Genomic DNA, 23,960 nt, shown 5'->3' on the forward strand with positions numbered 1-23,960 from the left:
TTTTTAGATCAGGCCCTTTTACTTAGGGACCCAGATTAAGTCAGTTCATTCATTCCTCCCACTGTGACATCCCTGAATTTCAAAATGTCATGCTAAATATTTAAAAGCAGATAAAAATATCAGTATATTGAATTACCAATGACTTGAATTTGCTGTCACATTGTGTTGTCTCCACCAACACTACTGCAATCTTAACATGCACACCTATTTGTTCATGTAGATAGTAGATGGCTACGTGTGTGTTCGTGCCAACCTGGGTGATAGCCCACACACACTGAAGCTGGGGAGCCAACGAGTGGATCACGGCCAGTGGGTCCTGGTCAGCTTGAGTCGCCATGACAACCTGTTCACCCTGCAACTGGAGCAAGGCGGGGGGTCACGAGAGGTCACTGGGGTGCTGGGAAATAAACGGGAGATTGTAGTACATTCCTCCAATGTGCTTCTGGGAAATGGTGCCTCACACAGCACACAGGGAGACTTCCAAGGTGCGGCTCAGTCTCAGTCTCTTCCTCCACCTCTCTCTGTCTAACATCTAGTCCACGTCTCTCTCATAGGATGAACAAGACACAACAAACTTCTTTTAATGGCAGCAAGCAGCTCAAACACAGCCACATGTGCCAATACTTTAATCTTAATGAAAATGAGTGCATCTGGTGAGCTGCAAGTTTTCTGTCGGTGAATCACAAATGACGTTCTGCTGTGCATAGAAGGCACTACAGAGGGTTACAGCACCATTATGTTATACTCTATGCACGGTAAATAGAAAGCCATTTGGGATTCAGCCTCACTTTATGGCAAACTATTTACTTAGATCAAGAAATAATTATCAGCAACAAGAAAACATTACTGTGTGTTCATGAATTTAAAAAATCTAAACCATTATCAACTGTTTGATAAATTTGTAAAATTGTGACAGAGCCTTCTAAAAGAAAAGAGAAAGAAGTTTTCGCTACATGCACTTCAGTCACTACACTAATGAACACTGAAGTTTCAGTTAAAAAAAAAGTGATTCAAGCCAGACATTTCATCAGGAAGATTCTGGGATGACTGTGTTTGACTGAATAATAGTCTGCACTGTTTCCAGCTCCTCCTGTGTGTCTCAGTACCTCAGCAAGAGAAAGAACAAATTCAGCACGGGTTCATAGTTACAATCTAGTCCACTTTGCAGTGGAGACTATGAAATGAGGGACAGTTATTTGGTGAGAAATGCCATACCACTCCATCTGGTAGAAAAGTGTCATAAAGTTCTTTTTGTCTTCTCTGTATCTGTCTCACCCTCCTTGTCTCTTTTCTCTGTCTTTCCTATCTGTATTCTTTCCATATTTGTCCTTCCCAGTTTCACCACATGTTTAACTCTTTATGATGCATGTATGTTTGTGTGTGTGTTGCTATGCAGGCTGTATGCGGGACGTGAGGCTCAACGGTCACTCTCTGCCCCTGGATGGTCAGAGCAGTGAGTATGTCACGGTATTAGAGCGACGGGGAGTTCAGGCAGGATGCCACTCTGATGCCTGTCGCACCAAACCGTGCCAGAAGCCACTGTACTGTGTGGATCTGTGGAGGAAACACGAGTGCAGGTGAGACTCCAGCGTACATCTTACAACTAATGAAAGTGATTAGGCTTTTAAGAACCACTGAAAAGACACAGTGTGACCCTGACCCTAACCCTAACCGTAACCATGTGATTGTAAGTCAAAATGGCCTGTTGAATTTTTTTACTGAAGATTCTATCATACTAGTAATTATTTGAATTGGCTTGTCTTAATTTCATGAATATCATATTTGCACTACAGAGATTTTTAGAAGGTCATTTTGACCCAAGAGTTGTTTCAAGTTGAAACAGAAATCTTTATATTTCAATTTAATTTCAAATATAATAAATAAATAAATGATAAAACTCTTATAAGATAAAAAGTTATTTTAGTCCCTGTAATACTTTCTTTTATTTGTCACTCTCACTGTTCACACACATACGGTACATATACACACACACCAAATATATGAAGGGCATTTTTGTGTCTCCAGAAATACCCGAAAATATTATTCATCTTGCTAATAATTAAGATAAAGTTATGTTAGGATTATTAGGTATATAATATATAATATAATAGTATAATCCACTGATAAATAATATTGTTCTGCTTCTTTAGCATGTCCTCTACATGGCTGTCTTCTCTCCATGCAGGTGTCCAGTGGGTCAGTTGGCTGTAGTGGATGAACACACAGGGTTGGTGAGCTGTGTCATGTCACCTTGTGGTCCCTCCACATGCCGTAACGGGGGTACGTGCCTGGCCCACTCCACCAAGAGCTACCAGTGTCGCTGCCCAGAGGGCTTCCGGGGCCAGTGGTGTGAGATCAGCCAAGTTAAAACATCACACCTGGCCGCACTCAGCCCCAGCTCCATCCTCGCTATAAGCATGTGCCTGCTTGTGTTCTTCGGTAACTAACACTTTAATCCTCACTTCAGTCCCATTCACACATATAAATGCATAACAAACATTTATTACACAGCTCTATTTCAGCATTGTCATGTAACAGAGTAGTTATACCTATATTATACTGTTATATATTTATATGTACTGTTTTTACTATGTAATGTTCTTTATACTGTTTGATTTATTTTTTTAAAAAAAGGAAAAAAGGCAATACTTCTAGGTGCATTGCACCTCTGGAGACATCCCATATCAATTAATAATGTGTGACTACAACTTAACGCATAATAATGAGATCAATAAGTCATAGCCATGAGGTAATAAGAATATATTTGAACATCAGTGACTGATTACTAGGCTAGGTCTATGCATATAAATCAATATCATAAACACAGCAAATGATTCATCATGAGACTTCTCAATTATAAAATAGGAAAACATTTCATGTTACAGTTAAACACAAACCAGTCTGAAAACTATACACATTACACCAACCAATATCTGACTCAAATTCATGAAATTTAAAATCACAATATGAAATATGAAACAAATCTTAACTCACTGTTGTGGGTAAAGCTTATGGTTATTGGTTTTTTCTGTTAAGGAAATGTAATTTTATTCGTTGTTTAAGCCTATTGATTTTTTAAATCAGAAAATAGACTAACCTATGAAGTAATATATTCATAATAATTTGTCCACTGAGCCAGTTGTTTCTTGTGAGGATCTTTGGGAAAGACACAAGATGAAAGAGAGCGTTATTTTGTCCATGGGTGTAGCTAAACCTTCTAATGTCCACGGCCCCATTAACCTGAAAAGCGTGATACTGGGCTTGTACAGTTATCATGCTGTGTATTTTTATACCTTTCTGCAGCTAATTTGGACCATTAGTGCATGATAGAGATACAGTCTGTCCTTCATTAGCATTATTAATTGCACACAGATTTGTTGTGAGAGTGGAAAAACTGGGAAGTCAACAGAGCGATAATGAAAGAGTGATTAGAGAGAGAAGAGTAATGGAGCAGAGACAGAACGTGCTTGTGTGTGTGTGTGTGTGTGTGTGTGCACAGTTTTGTTTGTGTGCCGCTTCTGACAGGTGACAGCTACACTGCTAATATAATAGGTTGACAGTTTCCTTGAGGTTCCTCTTTACCGACCTTATCAACCTGATCAAAGGCATCATGCCAATACAGACGCACAAAACCTTCCCTTGTACCAGCTCTAATGAGGGCCAAATAAAGCACAACAGGAAAAAGTGAAGGACGCAGCACTGCTAATGGTATACCCATAAGATAAGATAAGATAGGATCAGTAAAGGTACATCTTATCTTATCTTATGGGCATGTCATAGTTGGTGGGAGAGTGCAATGTGGTGCCAGTAGAGGGCGCCATTTTAGTTCATATTCTTTACAATCTTCTTTACAATCAGGGACCACAAAATAAAAAAAAATCATGTATGGCTGTTTTTTTTTTGTTTTTGTTTTTTTAATTAAAAATTTTCCACCCATAGAACCCATTTTTATTAAAATTGTCATTTCAATTAACATTACTTATAGGCATAATAACTGCAACCAAATTAGAAAATCAGACCCCAGTTTGAGAACCACAGCCTTAAAGTAATAGTGGAGGAACATCAATATTAACAGAGAATAGAATATGTATAAATCATTTATACACACATATATATTCAAACACACACCCAGACCAGTTTTAAGTTCTAGTCTGAGGTGATGTGATAAAAAATTGTTTAGTCCAGTTTTGTAATTATAATATTATGTAATTATTGGATATGTTGTGCACTGAATTGTGACACTACAGTTTTTGTGGTAACACTGAGATTAAAAGAATAATTAGGTGATTGTATTCTTCTGTTTTCTTTATCCTCTTGTTTTATCACTTCATGGTTTCATCTTCTGTTTTAACACCCTGCTCTTGCTTGCTGTAGCTGTGCTGGTGGCGGTGACTGTGTGGAACCAGAAAGGCAGTGAAAATAAATTCCGGAAACGCGGAGTGTACCACATACCAGCTGAGCACGAGAGCTGGGAGGACATCCGGGAGAACATCCTCAACTACAACGAGGAAGGTGGAGGAGAGCAGGACCAGGTACATTGTAATCAGACCACTGGGTATGCTGATGATGCAACTACTCTAAAGGAGGAGGCTTATTTGTAATATTTCCACTAGATGGCAGTATAGTGTCAGTTTTAGGCAGAATTATTATTATTATTATTATTATTATTATTACTATTACACAGCAAAGTAGGGTAACAGATAGCAGTTGGATGATGGACGAGTTGAGCTTTATGAAAAATTTATATTAATTAATGAGACAGCACAGCTGTGAGAGGTATAAAGCATGAAAATTTGTGAATAATATAAGCTTCTGTGAACACTAGAGTCTGTGCTCAAAAAAAAAAAAATGGCCAACGTATCAGAGCATAAGAAAGTGACAGTGACATGTCACACAGAAAGTGTGTGGTCCTGGTATGTGTGGATCAGGCTCCTCAGTGATATCGATATTGGTATCGCTCTTCAAATAATTCAGTGAACAGAAAAGATTTTTTTTTAAATGTTGGCTGAGGGGCATGTACGGCTGAAAACATACTCATAAAAGTCTTTCATTCATTGATCAGAAATATGGTGATAAAAAAAGGTAAACAAACCTTAGAAATAAAAAAAAGCATACTAAATAAAGAATTAGATAATTATATACATTCATTCATCTTCAGTATAAGCTCTATCCAGGCCAGGGTTGCGGTGGAAAACTCTGGGTGCATGGCTGGAGAATTCACCCTGCATGATGCCAGTTCAGTGTAGGGCACCATGAACACACACATTCACACACTCATTCACAAATAAGGGCAGTTTGGTGTAGCCCATCTGCCTGTCTGGACAGCGGGTGGAAACCAGAGATCAAACTCATAAAAACACTCTGGTTCTGGTTTAGGCCATGCCCACTTTAGGATTAAATCCAAACAGAGATATAGATATTTGGAGCACTAAACAGATACAGATACACATACTGTAGTGTCATTGATTTACACCCCTGAACTGGAAACTTACAGGTGGTTCAACAGGGTAGCTGTGCCTAATAAACCGACCATTACGAATACACAGTGTCTAAAGGTAGCTGCCTAACTACATGGCAACTCCATTTATTTTTCGCATCAGTAATTCCTCACTTGTTTCAGTGTTTATAATCTATCACAAAATGAAACTATTCTATGCTTCCCCACTAAGCTGGTCTATCAGGTTCTCTGTTATTGATAATTTCCTCATTCTCACTTTTCTCCATGCTGTTTTTAATTTCCCCCCAGAATGCCTACGACATCACTGAGCTGAAGAGACCGTTCTGCTCCAGCTTGTCTCAGTCCTCCTCATGCACCACAGCGCCCCTTATCAAGTCGTCTCAGGGCTCTCAGGAGGAGGTGCACCCCGGCGGAGTCCAGCCCACTCATCACCACAACCCCATCACCGCTGCCCATTGCGCCATGGACTTCAAGAACTACGTGGCACGCATCATCTGGGAGGCTGATAACGACATCCTGGCCTTCCCCATGGACACCTACCACGTGTACTGCGTCGAAGGCGCAGGTTCAAATGCAGGCAGCCTCAGCTCTCTGAGCTCAGCCATCCCAGAAGAAGACTTCAGCTACGATTCTCTGCGGCACTGGGGGCCCAAATTTGAGGGCCTTAAGGAGTTGTATCAAAGGCCTGAGGCGGGTTTTGCAAACACAGATGTCGTGCAGAGCCACAGCCACACCGGGGGCAGGAGCTTTGAGCAGCTACACTAACTCAGTGAAAGCCAGTGAAACCACAGCTTGCCGTGTTTGTGTTATTTACTGAGTTCAGGCAAAGCTTTAAGAGGAAGGGAAGCCTGGAGACTGGATAGCAGGCGTGCTTTATTTATTGAGTTGACTCAATGTGAACTGTTAGTGCTGTATTTATTTTATCTTTGACAGATGTTTTACAGAGGGAACAAAGCCACAGAATAGCTATTTTTACACTGAAATGCATTTTCTGTCAGGATACCACAGAGCTATTTCATTTCGTTTTGAAATCAGTGCAGGGGAACTTTCCAGATTAAGATTGATAAGTGAAGGCAGAATTACTCTAAGCAGAAGTAAATGCATCCTTTATTGCGTACTGATGTTCCCAGGTGGCGCGGTGGCGCAATGGGTTGCGTTACCAACCTCACAGCTCCCCGGTTTGATTCCGAGCTTGAATTACTGTCTGTGTGGAGCTTCACGTTCTCCCTCTATCTGTGTGAATTTCTGCTGGGTTCTCTGATTCCTCCCTGCCAGTAGGTGAATTGGCTACTCTCAATTGCCCGTAGGTGTGAATGAGTGTGTGCATGGTGCCCTGCAATGGACCAGCGTGCCAGCCAGGGTGTGCCCCTGCCTCATGCACACTATCCCCAGGATAGGCTCTTTATCCACCTCTACCCTGACCAGAAAAAAGCACTTACTTAAGATGAATGAATGAATTCATGATGTTCTGTAATACAGGATTTTGCGGCATATAAAGCAGTTGGTAACTTCTTGAGATCTATTGAACAAATCCTGTCAAAGGTGTTAAATCTGTTTGGTTTTGCTACCATAAAAAGTAAGTAATTTGCCATTTCTTTTCTCCTACACTGGAGGGGCTGTGTGAAGCATCCTCTTCCTACACTTCAGTCTGATCTGATAAGTTAAATTTACAAAACACTGTGTTTTCCTGACGAACTTGCATCAGTGTACAGGCTGCAGCATTTTGAGTGGATTTTAAAAAGCGAAAAATACAATCACAAAAACCTGTCATTGTTTAAAACTTTTCAATGCTTTAAATTAATATAGTTCTATTTTTTGCTATGTGGAACAACCTCTCTGAAAATTAAATTTTATATTTTGTATGAACAATGAATCTGAAGGAGCAAGGTTACCATTAGATGGTGTTAATCGATATTTCACTTGTTTTGTTAACTGATTGTTTTCAACCTCTTCAGCATTGTGTCTCATTGTGACAGAGTTTTTCACACTAAGCAGTGACATAAGTTCAGTACAGAGGACTACTCCTGTTTCAGTGATTACAGTTAAGAATAAAATCCAGTTCAGGAGCGCACTGGAGAAGCCTGGGACTGTTTCGCAACCCAGCATCATTCAATGCAAATGAGACTCCGAGTGTGGGAACAACAGCATATGCACCAACAATCCACTCTGTCCCTGTCACAAGCATTATAGTGTCCATAGTACTGCATACATTTAAATACTGACCCTATGACCTTGTGTGTATATATGTATATATGTATGTTTTCTAGGAATTTAATGTCAAGTACTCCTTTTTGCATATACGTTTTAATAAATAAAGCTTTCCTTAAAGCATTTCAAAATGTTCAATCACTTTATCATAAGCTAAAGCAATCAGTTTTTGTACACAATTAAAATGGTTTACTTCATAATGCATTTTTTATTGGCCAGTAGTATAGCTCTGCTGAATGGAAGTCTAACAGAGAACAAGAACCATGTCTTTTTGTCTAAATAGTTGCATGTGGAACACTTGAAAAAAGGCAGCACCTCTTTGTGAGACTGACTGCTACTGCTGCGTGTGTGTTGGGGGGTGTTTTAGGGAGGCTGAAGCCATCTGAGGTCTCAGAACTACACAAAGACTCACACAACAGTGGCTTTGTGAGGAAAGGAGCCCAATGGCTTCTACACCAGCCAGCTGTCTGGAGAAAACAGCTACAAGCCAGGGGCGTAAAACACGTGTGGAGTACAAGTGCAACAATAACTGGATCTCGAGTGTTTGGGGAGGGAAAAAGTAATCATAATAATAATAATAATAATGCACAAAAGTATCAGTCTCCTGATAAGAACAAACTTCACAGTGCAGTATTAAAAGTAGTTTGTTATAATGGTTCCTCATATCTCATGTTCTGCAGGCAAATGATAGACGTTTCAACAACACCAGCTCTTGAGATACAAATTTGAAGCTAGCATAGCACACTTTGCCCAAACTATAGTCCAATATGTCACATCCAAGTCTGGGATTTTAAATTTACCTAAAGAAATGTGGAAAAATATAAGGTACCACATACTACACATGGTAATCTGACAATACACCAATACTTTGGTTTAGTTTTCTTTTAAAATTTAAGCAAATCAAATGTTTAAAAAAAAAATCAGCACCAAAGGGCTACACTTGCTGCAATATTATCAATATTGATATGAGAGTAACCAAGTCAAATCATTCAAAGAACATATTGTTCAAGAGCAGCCATCTTGGTTATCAAATGTGAACACAACATACGTCAGTAGATGGGATCAGAAAGCGTCAAATCCGATTAAATACCAATTTAAATCAGTTTGGGCCATCCCTAGTTTTTTCCCCCAACGATAACAACCTAACCATTAAAACATACAAGCGCAAAAGAAATTTATATATACACACAGGTTGAAGAAATTGAATATGAATCCATTTGCTCACATATGAAAGACTTCTCTGGGGGGGGGTCCTCATTTCTGCATCTTCCAGTATTAATTCAACACATAATTGCCAAATTGCTATCAAGGTTTTAATATTTCATATTTAACAACTAAGACAGGGAAGTCATGTCTTGACATTACCACATGTACACATATTCTCTTATATACAGTTTTACACCATCTACTTTACAGGCACGGTATTTGGCTCTCAGTTCTGAGAGTTAAAAAAACCAAAATATATAATCAAGTTATGCTACAAAAGTAAGGTCCAGCACAATACTGCGTCTTACAATATTTCATAAATAAGCACCCATTGAATTAAATATTTGCCTTTGGCAACAGAATGAAATGAAATTCATAGCATCATGAAAATTCAATAAATTTAAGATAGAAAGGTGGCACCATAAATATGCAAATACTTTTGCAATTCTAAATTCATCAAACTTCTTTCAGAGTGAAATAATAGCCAGTCTAAGGAACATGTTCCTAAAGAATAAGAATTCAAACAATGCAGCACGTGTGTGAGAATGACTCAACTCATCCACACCAGCTTCCATGTCTCCATGCTGCAGTTCAGCTTCACAATGACCAGAGGTTTAGAGCAGCACTGACTAGAAATCCTATGGCAACATAGTTTAGTCCATGAACATTCATCACACACAGTTTCATACAGCTAGAAAAATAAAATAAGACAAACACACAATAATCCTACAAAACGAGCAATCTAGAATATAACACTGCATTGCTCTGGGTATGTTTGAGAAATGAAAGCCTTAAAATCTTGTATAGGGCTTAAATACTTGTAAACAATCTTCTATTCAGAGTCTTTGATGAAAGGCACACGTCACGGCTTTGAACGCCATCCTGTGAGGTCACGACCACCATTTTTTTTTGTTTTTTTTTTTCTTTTCAAAACACAGCACCTTGGGTCATTCTCATACTCAACAATGATGTTAAACAAACCCAGTTCTGGAAGTTTTGAAACTGCATGTGGGTCCAGACGTCCTTTGCACATAAAGAGAAAGGCATGCTTGTGTTGTTGACTGCCAGGTGGTGTGGATCAGAAACAGGAACAACAGTTTGTTCTTTAGTCTTTCACACATTAGTGGGCTTTTCTGTGCTTTTGGGTGGAGTCAGCAGGCCTCCTACAGCCACTGGAGACAATCGGTCCAGGTTCTCCTGCTGTCGCTGCTGAGCATCATTCTAAAACACACAAAGCAGCCATGTTCACAACTTTTGGTTTGAGGTTGAAGAGAAAAGCAGACGAACTCTGAGTGAGAAAATGATACTTACCAACATGGACAGATAGTCCACGTGAGTTTGGATGTTGTGCCGGTCCTCCGCTGCAACCTTTTTGAAGTCCTTCAGTTTCGGCTGGCCATATTCATTCACAGTCCTCAGAAAGGGGGCCATCCAACGCACACAGCTGGATATACTGTCCCATGTCAGACCTAATACAAGAACAAGACATACATGAGCTACCATTGTTATAATCACTGCTTATTTTACTCAATCCATATACTGACTGAAGAACAGCACACTGATGATCACATATCCATTTTCCCCCTGATAGCTACAAGCTTTGTTCCATTTACAATCAAACATTTATCATTTTTGCCAACACAGTAGTTAGTATTAAACATAACCTAATAGCCTATGGGATGTTCCAATTAGCAAAGTACCAGTTAACTGAGGGAAAGAAAATATTTAATCCATGTTCATTTCAGTTTCTACAAATGAAACCAGATTTGGATTTAAAAAAAAAAAAAAAAAAAAAAAAAAAAAAAAAAAAAAAGGTAGTGATTTAAATCTCTCTCCATGTCTTACCAGATACTTTCTGCACAGTTTCAATTGAGGTAAAATGACAAAATGCAGCAGCAGCCAGAACTCCATACTGGTAATCTAACGAGTTAATGTCCAGTATACAAAGATCCAGCAACTGTAAAGAGAGAATCTGAACATCAGTACACACAACAGCGTACAGGTCACACTACTGTAATTACGACAAGAGAAAATGGTAAACCAAGATCACCTGAGTCACTTGTATATAGGTTTCCTGAGAAAACTGAGGCACAAGAAAATTTGGTCCTTCCTTCAGAGAGCCCACTTGAGCATAAAGCTTCAACCAAGAGATGGGAGTTTCCGGACAGAGATGCCAGTTTAATGCCTTCAGCATTATCAGCTCCATTTCAAGGATTTCATCTTCATCACAGGCACCATCTGTGACATATGCAAACTCCTGAAGCTTTGGTGGGTAGATTTCCTGCAATCACAAAATAAATCAAACAGGTTACACATTTTTAACATTTATATATACAAATCTCATTAAACAGGCAACCAAGTCAATTGTCTTACCTCCAGTTTAGATGCAATGAACAGTGAAGTAATGCCAATGAGTTGCAACTGGTTCTTCCCAATGGCTACCTGAGTCAGCATGAAGCGATCAAAGAAGTCCTGAGCCAGGTAAAAGGTCTCACGGTGAAGCGTATACACCTCACTCACCTAAAGAGATGCATTTAAGCAAAATGTTATACTTGCACCAAGCAGCTATGACTTTGAAAATACAAGTCGCACATTAATCACAAACCTCTAAAAGCCAGTCAAGGAGAATGGCCCTCATTTTTGGTTGCAGGCTGGGGTGCTGCTGCATGAAGGTTTTATCGTGGATGTACTTCAGTTCTTTATTCAGCATCTTAATCCACACATCATCCGAGCTGGCCCAGCTGTCAAATACATACACACGAGGAACAAACACTTAAAAGAGAACAATCAAGCGTGCCTTATCCATATATTAAGATGGGTTCATTTAGGGCTATACAATGTGATAAACCACAATACACTTAAAAGTACTTTTTTTTTTTTTTTATAAATAGACCACAGAACAATTCACAGATTGGGATATTAGGGATAAATCTAAATCCAGATTTCTGTAACGCTGCCATGGGACAATGTCCATTGTTAAAAGCTTGATATAAATATTTTTCATTTAATGCTACATCACGCCAGTTCTCATTTTTGTACATGTTAATGCCACAGTTTTTGTAGACTTTTAAAGCAAAAATATTTCAAAAATCTCTTCTCAATACTCAGCTAACTGAGAAAGAAAATATTTAATCCATGCTCATTTCAGTCACTACAAATCAAACTAGATTTAAAAAAAAAAAAAAAAAAAAAAAAAAAAAAAAAAAAAAAAAAAAAAAAGCCAGTTCTCATTTTTGTATATGTTAATTCCATAGTTTTGGTAGAATGCAAAAAAAATTCAAAAATCTCTTCAATACTACATCACAGGAAGTCATTCTTCCCATGTTCCTACCTGAGGCAAGGCAGCGGAGAGGGCTTGATGAACAGATTCTTGAACCGGAAGTGTTTAAAACCAGACAAGTTACTTGTCTCTTCAAGTTCCTTGTGAGGCGTTTCGACAAGGACACACGGGCTAACATCTCCTTCCTCCCACCGGTTCTATAAGAGAACACATTTCATATTAAAAAAAGTTATAACTCCCACAGATTAAGCAGAATCTCTTCAAACTCTAGGCACTTAAGAGCTAGTGCACCACTTTTAATTTTTTTTTAACTGTACACTTGCATTTGCAATAAATATTGTACATCAGAATTACACACCTATCCTTATAATAAATACATAAATACATGTATACACACACACAAGTGAGGAACAAAAGCCCCCAGGCCAGCTGAACAAAGCTCAATTTGGCGGGAGGAGGCGGGATAAAAGGGGGAGGAGCTAACCGTGACGCTGACCAGCTGCTGCGTCATCACGCACACGCAATTAGCACACTAACACCGATTTATAGAAACCACAGTATGTGTATTTATTTATGAAAAAGAAATAAATAATAAATAAAATTAAAAAGAAAAATTAATCCGTACTTTTCTATCGGTACATCTGAAAGCAAGATTAATAACAAATCACAACATGACTCACCTGAATTTCATAACTTTGTTTCTTGGCTGTTGGAGTTTTTCTTTTGCATTGCTGATAATAAACAGAGCAACCATGATGTTAGTCTTTACTGCAGCACGACCCATGTCACTAAAATCATTTAAAAAAAAAAAAAAATGCATGCAAAATGCATGCAATCCAACACTGAATAGCAAGAAGATATCCTGCTACCTCAGCTTTTCTCTTCCTTGGACATGTGGTATTCTGGTCTGCTGTGTTTTCATCTCTTTCCTGCAGACTGTTACGGCAACTGGACAAAAATAAACCAGGAAGGTTGATGTTTGTACACTGGGGTCATAGATTTTCTCTTTGCTAATATCTAGTTCAACAAGTTTATACAAGACTGGATCCTCACCTGCGTCTTGACATTTTTCCAAAGGCAAATTAGCTCTGAAATTAAGACAATACCAAAATGTTATGTTGGTAATATTTCCTGGACAGCAGATACATTTATATTTTGAGAGAAAGTGGTTCAGGTAAAGCAGAACAAAAACCCAAAACAGGCCAAACTGCTGCTAGTTAGAGCAGCACTATCCAGCACAACCACTATCTTAGGAGCTTTTTCAAAGAATAATGTTGAAAAACCTAACTTTAATTAACCACAAAACCACAAAATAGGTTCTTCGTTAGGTACTTCTTTCTATGTAACCTGGAAATATGTAGTTAAATCCCTGTAAAAGGAGTTTTCTTTACCCGGGGGAGGTTGTGAAAGTCGACTCCCCGCCAATTTAAGAAGCGGGAGGACAAACCGCCTCAAACAAAACCCAGCCAAAAAGCAGCTAGATACTCTTTAAAATCCAATACTTCTCAATTTTTAGCCATACGACATATATATTTTGAGTCTTACACGAACTAAAACTTTATTTCCCCCCTAATTATTCGTGTCTTTCTCCCTAATCCTGAACAAGAGATTAGCTAAGGAGCTAGCAATCGACCCAAATATTTTACCGCACTAGACTGGCGGGACTGGTCCCTAACTCTCTGTGTCCACGTCTAAAAACCTATTTATTTACCTTACATACTCAAATATAGTGTAAATTAATATGGTAAGAAAGTCAGACATCATATAGGACGGCTAATAAGACAACTTGTCCAACTAGCAGCGGTTTAGTACACCCAGGTTAGCTTACTACTACTACTTTGCTAACTGGCCAACAATAGGAATAACAAATAATAAACATCGTACAAACGCAGTTAAAAGCATCTCCATGGTATTTCCAGTTAACAACTGCAAAATGATTTTAAAAAAATAAACTAATAAATAGGAAATTTCGGTGTAAGAGAAGCGTCTACTCACCAGCTGCAGCATAAATGAACAGACATCAGCTGGCGCCGGCGCCAACCTTTATAAAGGGCGCGAGTGCGCATGCGCGAAGGCTGGTCACTGTCGAGCTTTAATATATTTAAAAACTGAACCTTCGAGGTTTTGTGTTTCAACTAATCCTTTAACCGAGACATGATTACGATGCAAAGGGATAAATATTAAGCAGTTTGAGGACATTTGAGCGTGTTTACCCCCGGTAGCTGGGGTGTGAGTGTGTGTTTGCTAGGTGGTATGGTGTGAAAGTGTGTTTTTAAAAAAAAAGAGCGCTTTTCTTATTTCGCGGTCAAACGAAACTGGCGCCCAAGCACGCAATACACGGCTTCAGTGGACCTCCATGACTGAAAAACACATTTCCACCACATTTAACAATGTTTTTTAATATCAACGGACACTTCCTGGTATGAGACGGGGAAAAGAGGTGGAGCTATGGGATCAGCCTGACCAATCAGATGCGTTGTTACAGAAACAACGTGCTGCTGCTTGAAAATGTAAACAAACCCAGACAGGAAAGCTGTCAAGTGTGCTGAAGTCTGAAAGCTGAGCATTTCTGCCTTGTTTTCCCCAAATAGAGCATCTAACTCATGTATAACATGTTCCCAAGACAAATAAAACTATTTTTCTCAGTAGGATACAGATTAACCAGTGAGCTATATTATGTGTTATGTTATCATGGACCAGTAATGAGAAATGTTAGCATGTATTGTGAATCTGCTTAATAAAAAAAAAAATTAAATATAAAAAAGCTTACTTCTGATTAGTTCATGTAATCACCTGACTGTACAAGCAGGACCCAGTGTCTGAATTTATCCTAGCTTGTTGAAAGTGAAAGAATAAAACACGTGTTCATTTAAAAACCGTAGCATTTATTGAAAAATAAAGGAGCATAAATTATACTGACAAGAGGCTTTACAACAGTAAATTATGCTAGTTACAAATAAAAGATGGTGTACATTTTAAATACGAATCCACACTGTAAGAAAGGGAAAATAAACATGGTATTTAAACCTACTCGTTTGGCAAAGTGCTGTTTTTATTCCAGTAAACTGAAACTCAAAGAACTGTCTGACTGTGACACCTAGTGAGCAAGGGCACATTATTCATTATCTACACAAACACAGAGAGAACCTTTGCTACATTTTTATGGAAAAAACATGGACAGAGTGAGAGGCTCACAGAGACCATTGTACTCCCCTGTGCATAGTGAGTTAAAGTCCCTTTGGACAGAATTCAAGTTCTTCACTAATGCATTGTCACACTGTTAACCTGGAAGGCACAAGATCCTTAACAGATTTCAAGGCAAAATAAAATCCCTGTTATTAACTTGAAAAGTTAAGATTGATGAAGACAAAAAGAAATGCTGTTCCTCCAGACAAAGTCAGGCAAAGTGGACAAAGCTGCCGCATTTAGAAATAATGCTAAAGAAAACAAGGTTAAGTGAAATAAGTAAAATAACACACATCATATTCCTGTGCCCAGGGATAGAGTATCTTAGGTGTGCTATTCAGTTTGCTCACTCAAGAACACCAGCTGTGATTGATTGCCATGAATTGAGCCTGCACTACATATCAGTCAGCCTAGTTCATCCACATGTGACACATTCAGCATGTCACAACACTATTTTGTGTTATTTTAGACAGATCAATGAACACACATACCAAAAAAAATCCCAAATCTGAACACATATAACACTACCAAAGCCAAAGTTTGTTGCCACCTCAGGTTTAAATATTTACCTCAGCAAATACAACTTTCATGTAACTAATAAAACATGAGGCATAAAACGCAATAGCCCATTACAGTGAGAAAAAAAAAACATTTCTGTTGGACATTTTCAGAAAAAGACTAACAGTTTTACTCATTGTTTGGAGATTTTAACAGTCAAGAGAAAGACTTCGTTTTCACAGTCCTAGGACGAGCAAGCCTTTCGCTTTCATTCAGCTTAGTTAAAAGTGATTAATTACAAATATTTCAACAAGGCAATGTACACAATGACAAATTTAAGAAGTTCTTCAGTATGTACAAATACAATTAACAATTGTCAAGTAATCTGCATTTTAGTAGAGTACAAGTGACTGCGTTGTGACCCTGAGACATGTATGGCAGATTCAAAGCAAATGAACAATAAAACACTCAACTGTTTTTTTTATGCACTATTATATCATAAAAAATGCCTGCTACCATAAAAAAGCTACAAACATACCCTACACTGCAGATAACACAACCTCATACAACTTCATACTGGTATATACTATATGTGATATTTTTTTTTCTTTTTAAAAATATTTAATAAGTTTTTTTAAATATATCTTACATATTTGGAAATTTACTACTAAAGGCTTTTAGTGACAAGTAATGCTAGACTTATAATATTGTAGCAAAAGGAATTTTTCTGAAACAGAAAACACAATCCGTCATAGATTGATTCACTCTGAAACAAAAATGCAGTTAGTGATGCAAAAAATGGCTTTTGTAGAAACAGAACATCGTTACACGTGAAGCAATTAGACACAGGATGATATAATTCCTGGACATCCACTGAAATACACCATGCAAAAAAATAATGGTAATAATGATGACAAAAACCTACATTCACACTACATGAGGCTCTGTATGTGAAGTGCATACAGATGTGAACCATTATGTAAGCACTCTAACTTGTGATACAATTAAAACATGTTGTCAGCTCCCGGTAGGAGAACCAGAGCTAAATAGAGCCTGATTTGAACATACGCTCAAGCAGACTGGTATCTGCACTGGAGTAAAGTGACCTATGCTATTGATTCTGAAGGATCCCATTGTGTCTATGTAAGAAAGACTAACTCCTAGCATAGAGCTGGGAAAAGAGAGAGAGAGAGAGAGAGAGAGAGAGAGTATTATTTGGGGGGAGCACAGTGGCAATGGTCTCAGTAGTTATACTGCCTCTGTCCGGGCTGGTGGACGTGACCTGCGGCGGCTTTGGCCTGCCTGGCTCCCCCATCATGAAGCAGGTTCAGGCGGCGGAGAGCGTTACGGGACAGCTGCTGGCGCTGCACATTGTCCCGAATCCTCTGAGCCAGGCGTCCGTTTTTGGCCTGCTCCAGGAAGCTGGCACGTGTGGCGGTGAGAGCGGCTGCATAGCAGCCAGTAGGGTGACTGGGTCTGCGCTGAACCTCTGACCTGCACAGGGTACAAGAATGCACTATTTACACCAAGTAGCAATAATCAGTTATACGACTGTTATAATGGACACTTCAAAATATTCTCATTAGTTGAGTGAGAATAAGTGCCATTTTGGAGGAAGAATGCCTATAGTACCTTGCATAAGTACACACCCAACTTGAACTTTTTGCATTTCTGTGTAGATTCATACATATAATCCCAGTTAAGTCCATTTCAGTTTCTCAGCATTATTTTTCTCTCTCCTTATATATTCTACAACATTAACTAGCTACTGTAATGCAGCAAGGAAGAACAACTTTCTAGCTAGCTATGTTAATCAGCTCAATCTTCAAAATGCCTGAAAGCTGATAAACGGTTAATGTTACCTGAGGATGCTGGGCTCACAGGAGTTTTCCTTCAGCTGGCGGTGGTGTGAGCTATGCACAGCATAGACAGACATGCTGGGGTGCTCTATGAGCAGGTTCTCCAGAGGACTGGTCTCCAGAAGCACTGGACCTCTTCCTCCAGCTGTGAAGCAGGGTGGCGGTGTGATAAACCAGCTCTCCTCCAGATCACACTCAGCATCCAGGCGCAAGAATCCTCTGTCCTCAGGGTCCGTGTCCGCTGCTGAGTCCAGAGAGGAGCAGGAGGAGCAGCGCAGAGGACAGTCAGGAGCATCCATGTTCTCTGAGCAAACTTCTATCAACTCATCCTCACAGGCACTGGTGCAAGCTTCAGCTAGAGGATCACACAACAGAGATCAATATTTACAATATATTTTTTAAAAAATGAAAAAAAGCCAAGGCAGACGTTTGTGTTTTGTCAGCAACCTTAGCGCTGAGGCATGTTTTCATAGTTCATTGCTATTTTTGCTCTTGGCACCCAATGGTGTAAACAATGGGAACCTGATATGGTGCATTACATGACATTACCTGTGGAGGGCACAATACACAGTGCACCTAAGGACAGTCAAACAACAATAATGGTTTTCAGCAAATATATTTAATATAATAAATATATAAATATATAAATGTAAGCAATCCTAATACAAGACTGCAAAATATAATGAAGAATGATAAATAACAGAGAAATGAAAAAATGTCAGGTTTTATAACTGTCTAAAAAGCCATTCATGTATCAAACACATTAAATATGCCATAATGTCTCATTTTTGAAATTATTAATAAAAGTTTAATTAAAGAATTCTGCTGCAGTGATCAAACCTGCACAGCTGGTTAATGCTCTGTTTAGTCCAGAAGTTGTTTTTGGAGAGGCAAACAAAGGCATAATTATGGAGCAAATAGGCTGGTATTTCATATTGATTTTGCTGAATAATCAACTTCAATAATAAATGGCACATAGATAGACAGCGTGACTATTTATCCTTTGTCTCCAGACTATTACACAGACATCTTGCATGTACCCAAGGACTATAGGATTGCTTATTCTTGGCTGTAATGGCCTGCTTTGGTGTACCGTTACTTATGGCCAGGGATCTGCCATGAAACTGTTTTCACTCGTGCATTGTGGTTTCTCCATGGATTTTCTTTCTCTACTATTGTGAAATTCGGAACCCTCAGTCTATATTGATTAAACCTATGATTGCTCTTCTGTTCATCTCCCAACCTATCCATCCTCTCTCAAATTACCCTTTCCACTTACTCTGAACAGTTTTTTGCAGGCTGTCTTCTTGGTTCCCTAAAGGGACTAAAGCTGAACGTAGCAACTGTTAAGGGCTTTTAAAGCCCATTGAGGCCATCAAATAAACTTGAATTCACTTGTTTTATTTTCTTAAACTATAATAGATAATAACCACCAGTGATAAACAGTCTGCACTTATCTTAAGTGCACTCATCCCTGGCTCTGTAAAACCAATGAAACCCTATCCTCTCATTATCATGGACAGACTGGACAATGGCATCTACCAAATGAAGTGGAAAGCTTGCATGATATCTTGGACTACAAAGTCAAAGCCTTCTCTGTCTAATCTGGTGACAAGCCAGTATGTGGTTCTACAAATTTACATTATTCAGTTCTATTTTTTCAATTGACTTAGAGGTTTATCCAAAGTAACATACAACTGGAATAACAATACAACCCAAACAAAGAAAAAGGCAAACAAGACAACAAGGACAGAAAGCAGTAATTTGTCAGCAAACATATAAGAGAGATCTCTCACACTGAGCATTAGCGGCCTTGATTAACAGTCTAACAGTGGCTCTCCTGATATTTAACACTACACCATTTCAGTCACCAGGACAGAACTGAGCTACCATCATCCCTTTAAAAGTGTCTAGACCTTGGCCACTGGCAGAAAAATTCTACGTGTCATGTCTAGGTGCTGTGCATTCATATCTCCCAGCTGGGCCTCGGGTCGTTAAGGTGAAAGTGACCAAAACAGTGCTATTTTTACACCAGTGATATATTAAGAGGTTTGTTGGCCCCAAATGCTCCCACCTCAGGGGAGAGACCTGAGCTAGACAGATCTCCTTGCACCTGAAATATTCACACCCTGCATGATGTGAGACACTTGTGTTGCTTTTTGAATAGCCAGCATATGGCAGGCATCAGGGCTTTTTTTTTCAGCCTAGCTTCATAGGGCAACTTGACATCTGCAGTATGTCTCTCACTAGCAGGCTAGCACAGCCATGCCATTAGCTAAGGTCAGCTGCAGTCACTGCAGACAAGACACTCCAATTAACACAAAGTGACAGGTTGCTGAGAAAGCCTGGGCTTTTATTTAATAGCAAAAATTGCCTGAAAATGCAAGTCTTTTATATTCAAACTGAAAGATTTATATGAAAATGGTGTATGAAACCTCACTAACCGAGATAATCAACGAGGATCCAGTCCTCATCATCTTCATTTCTGTTAAAGCCCACGTCTGCAGGACATTCACTGGCCTCCTCCAGGGCATCTCCGAACAGGATGCTGGTGAACCTCTGGAACATGGTGAGGGAGCTGGGAGAGGAGGAGGGGGCCAGATCAGTCCTGCTAGTGTCGCTTGAGGATGGGGCTCTTTGGTCATCAGCTGCTATAGCCGCTCACAGAAGCCTCTGGAAAGGTGCTGAAGTGCATGAGTTTCTCCTTCACGTATTAGGAACACTTAAAGCTCAGTCATAGCTTTCACCAGGTGTGCAAAAGTTAAGGCCCTGTGAACAAAACATGGGTGATAAGAGAGAGAAATCGTCCATCTTTTCACTATAGCAGCAGGCAATGAAAGAAGAAGACAAGAACACATTGTTAGATCAATATTTATTAACAAAGAACCAATCAATAAACCCAGCTGAGTGAATGAAACAGACTATCACCATGGCCAAACAGCACTCTTGGCATTGCAATTTGCTGAGGACATGCAGACGTTTAAACCCTTTAGTCCTGGAAAGCTGGAGTCCAGCCCAGTTCAGCGATTGCCCTGCTCTTACACACCTGCTAAATCTGGCAACTTACTGACATGTTGAATTAGAGAGATTTAGCCTAGTCTTTGACTAAATTGTTTGTTTAATGGGATCATGTAATAAAAATCCTTCACAGTCCAGGACAAAGCTTACATCTGGCAAACTTGTTCTCTGCTATGCGTATAAACATCTGATAACCATATAGGCAAGATAAATTATATGTTCATCCTCACACCATGTCAAATGACCACCATCTGGCTTGGAATTAGATGCAGTTCGACAAGAGTCATCCAGACCAGGTTAAGATACTCAACTATTTCAAAAGAAACCGACATCTAGGACAATCAGTAACTCTTATCTGGTGTTTTGCATGCAAGCGCTACCTCTTAGCCTCCAGCGATTTTATCTGACAACAGACACCTCAGTGTCTCACACCTGCTCGGCATGTAAAATCTAAGACCTAGAGTGAAATCTCAAAATACAAAGCAAGATATGAGACCAGCACTTTAATATATTATATAAATCAACTCTATTTCCTGCATATTCTGTAGCATATTGATGATAACTACTGACAATCAAACTATATGACGTTTCCCTGTACTGAGAAAAAAAAGGGGAAAGGAGTTTGGTTCAGATTTCACTTAATGGAACGGCACTTGCTGAAGGCGTAAACTGTTTTTCAGTTCTTTCCTCTGTACCGGGAAATGAGTTGGAAAATATTGTCTGAAGTAAACACACACGCTACAGAGTGCACAGAGATTAGGCTGAAGAGAAAAAAAAAAAAAACACTGACATATTGACCTTTAAACCAAATATTAAAGAAAAAAAAAATCAACTTATTAAACAAAGACCTATGGGAAAATCCTGCAACTGGATCTTACAATCCAGTTGTGTTGAATGCAGCATTACACCAGCAGGGGCGCTACAGACAACTCTTATTCTGCTGGACAGCTTTTTGTTCTGCAGGATCTCTCTCTCTCTCTCTGTCTGTCTCCTCAGGGCCCTTGTAGACATCCCCATCTTCCCTTTTTCACACAACCCTTCACAATATATACCTAAACACACGGCATTACTTGGAGCTCCTTCTCACCATGAACTCAGCCATCAGTAGAACAAGTGCAGTAACCAAGTATGAACAAAGACCACCTCAGTTTCTGAGTCAAAGTGAAGTAAATGTTGAACATGACGCATTAGAGAATCCCTCAGCAGGTTTCTGTATTTAAACTAGGTGCTGAAAGTATTAAAAATAATAATAATAATGCAGCTGTATTGGGTTGAAGTGTCTGTCGATAGACACAGGGAGGATCCGCACAGAAACTCTACACCACCCGGGCAGGAAAGAGCCACCACAGGCCTGCAGCTGAGCAAAAATAAACCGCAGAACAGGCGGAACATTTAGCTAACAAAAACCAGCCACAAATATCAAGTCTTGCAACAAAAAGACAAAACATATTTTCTTAATTTTGTCCCAGAAGCTTTCAGTAAGAAAGTCAGAGCGTCAAACGGATACGGCTTCCACAAAACACTTAGTATTTTGGTTAACAGTTTACACGCACAAGTGATTAAAACTCAGCAAACTCTTTTCAACACTGAAAACTGGTCACCATCTACAACTGACTCACCTGCGGCAGAGAATTAGTGTAAACAGGAAGATGGTAACCGTTTCTTTACAAGAAAAAAAAAACACAAAGAACAAAACAAAACTCAGCTCGCTTGAAGGTTGAGGTAGAATATGTTACATAATATAAATATATCTATATAAATACTTCTTCTTTGAAGAAAACACTATTTTGTGGACCCTTCAACAAGAACATATGTTTCTCTCAGTTCTTCCGAGGTCTCACTGCGCTCCTTTGTTATTGTTGTGCAAAATGAGCAGCTGATCGTTGTTGACGTCACATCGGACAGCCTATGGGACGGGCCTGTTTAAACTCCTCTAGCCAATCATCAGCCGCGCCTGGCTGTGACTGACTGTCACCAACGCACGTGACCAGTCCAAAGAAAGGCAAGACTGGGCAAGTTTGGGAGAACCTCAGTACTCACAATGGTCAGCAAAACAATGGAGGGGATTAGATGAAGTGTAGATATCTAGTGCTTTATGGATGGACTTTCCTATTTTGAACGGAAAATAATGCAGTTGTAGGCTAATAATTTTGCCAACTGCTCACTGACTGATAGATGGCACCATCTATTACTGTAAATGCATGGTATTAACAGGAAAGGATGGGAGAGCTTCTGTTAGGTTTATCCCTTGAGAGACAAACAAAAGAATGACAATGTGACACACAGCTGCCCGAGATGTAGGTCACTGTTTGGGTATGACAAAAGAATTCCTCTCAGACAGGTGGATCTGAAGAGCCTGCTATGTAAGAGGAGCAAGAGGTCTATGGGGTAACAATAGCAATTCAAATAGGGTGTTAAGATCATTAAATCTCCCATACAGACAAAGACACCAATCTGGACAGCTTGCGAGACTGGACACTGGAGACTGCAGAATGTGTTTAACATAATCCATCATATAACCCACTATTCATTAATCCCAACTACACTCAATCAGTCATCAAACAACATTACTATATTTCACAATCTGTGTACATATAGCCTATAATGTGTGATTACTTCATATGTAATGCTATATTGCCGAGCATAATACCACACTTCTGTTTCCCAAAACAATCATTTGTTAATTTTTTTATTAGTTTAACAGATAATACAAGCCATCCAAGGACTCGTAATTTTACATTATTTATTCACAACACAAATAAACAAATGATAAAAACAAAAGACATCTGTCTTACCTATTGAAAAAGACTTGAGTAGGCCTACATAACAGAGTGGATTATTTAGGCATTTGGTAAGAGGTAATGAGTCCTTTAAAGACTCGTTTCACAAAATTATTGGAATGTGCTAATAGTACATCAATAACCCAGTGTTTAAGTGTTTATTTGTGAATGTGGTGGAAGACAATAAAAGTAAAGCAAAAGCATGTTCTTCGAGCTGCTGAGTCATAACCTGCTCTTGAAAGAGAGCTTAATGTTGGATCAGTTCTTGAAAACATTTCTTCCTGGGTCAGCATCAGTGATTCTATCAGAATTACACTCTTTCTTCAGAAGCTGGCTTCCTCCGTTACATACACACTGTTTGATTAAGAGGAATATACTCTTCCTACAAAGTAAATATTTTCTTACATCTTATTTCACTGTTGCCCGAATAAAGTAACAAGTATGTGAAGCAGAACTCTTCACATAAT

General features: G+C 39.1%; 3 protein-coding genes across 4 annotated transcripts in view; 1 reads left to right on the forward strand and 2 right to left on the reverse strand.

Moving 5' to 3' along the window:
• Positions 1–7,920, forward strand: part of si:dkey-22o22.2 (neural-cadherin) — a 108,049-nt gene extending 100,129 nt beyond the window's left edge. For both annotated transcript variants that reach the window (XM_026914300.3, XM_053237468.1), the window contains exons 29-33: positions 221–485; positions 1,397–1,577; positions 2,186–2,439; positions 4,375–4,532; positions 5,747–7,920. In XM_026914300.3, the coding sequence (XP_026770101.3) occupies positions 221–485; positions 1,397–1,577; positions 2,186–2,439; positions 4,375–4,532; positions 5,747–6,223 (1,335 nt within the window). In that variant the 3' untranslated portion in view covers positions 6,224–7,920. The remainder of the gene's footprint in view (positions 1–220; positions 486–1,396; positions 1,578–2,185; positions 2,440–4,374; positions 4,533–5,746) is intronic.
• A 1,045-nt stretch (positions 7,921–8,965) lies between these two features.
• Positions 8,966–14,216, reverse strand: ccne2 (cyclin E2). The gene is made up of 11 exons (XM_026914066.3): positions 14,148–14,216; positions 13,206–13,240; positions 13,022–13,100; positions 12,833–12,883; positions 12,204–12,349; positions 11,478–11,613; positions 11,246–11,392; positions 10,923–11,153; positions 10,718–10,829; positions 10,184–10,341; positions 8,966–10,093 (listed from the first exon to the last, which is right to left on the reverse strand). Exons 2-11 carry the CDS (start codon positions 13,217–13,219, stop codon positions 9,986–9,988), a joined length of 1,182 nt encoding a protein of 393 aa, XP_026769867.3. The 5' UTR covers positions 13,220–13,240; positions 14,148–14,216; the 3' UTR covers positions 8,966–9,985.
• Positions 14,217–15,016: 800 nt separating this feature from the next.
• tp53inp1 (tumor protein p53 inducible nuclear protein 1) lies at positions 15,017–22,575 on the reverse strand. The gene is made up of 4 exons (XM_026914078.3): positions 22,333–22,575; positions 20,140–20,464; positions 17,699–18,050; positions 15,017–17,330 (listed from the first exon to the last, which is right to left on the reverse strand). The coding sequence occupies exons 2-4, from the start codon at positions 20,261–20,263 to the stop codon at positions 17,078–17,080; spliced, it is 729 nt and encodes a 242-aa protein (XP_026769879.1). The 5' UTR covers positions 20,264–20,464; positions 22,333–22,575; the 3' UTR covers positions 15,017–17,077.
• Positions 22,576–23,960: the final 1,385 nt, after the last annotated feature.

Source organism: Pangasianodon hypophthalmus, chromosome 1 (genome assembly GCF_027358585.1).
Source record: "Pangasianodon hypophthalmus isolate fPanHyp1 chromosome 1, fPanHyp1.pri, whole genome shotgun sequence".
Lineage (NCBI taxonomy): Eukaryota > Metazoa > Chordata > Actinopteri > Siluriformes > Pangasiidae > Pangasianodon > Pangasianodon hypophthalmus.

What these genes read in the sequence shown, in the direction of transcription:
- ccne2 (XM_026914066.3), bottom strand. An exon ending in CAAGGAAGAGAAAAGCTGAG is followed by an intron (nt 12,884 to 13,021) that starts GTAGCAGGATAT and finishes GTTTATTATCAG; the next exon opens with CAATGCAAAAGAAAAACTCC. An exon ending in TCTCCGCTGCCTTGCCTCAG is followed by an intron (nt 11,614 to 12,203) that starts GTAGGAACATGG and finishes TGTATTTGACAG; the next exon opens with CTGGGCCAGCTCGGATGATG.
- tp53inp1 (XM_026914078.3), bottom strand. Translation starts at nt 20,263, where the DNA reads ATGTTCCAGAGGTTCACCAGCATCCTGTTCGGAGATGCCCTGGAGGAG. An exon ending in GATCCTCGTTGATTATCTCG is followed by an intron (nt 18,051 to 20,139) that starts GTTAGTGAGGTT and finishes GTGATCCTCTAG; the next exon opens with CTGAAGCTTGCACCAGTGCC. An exon ending in TGTGAGCCCAGCATCCTCAG is followed by an intron (nt 17,331 to 17,698) that starts GTAACATTAACC and finishes TACCCTGTGCAG; the next exon opens with GTCAGAGGTTCAGCGCAGAC.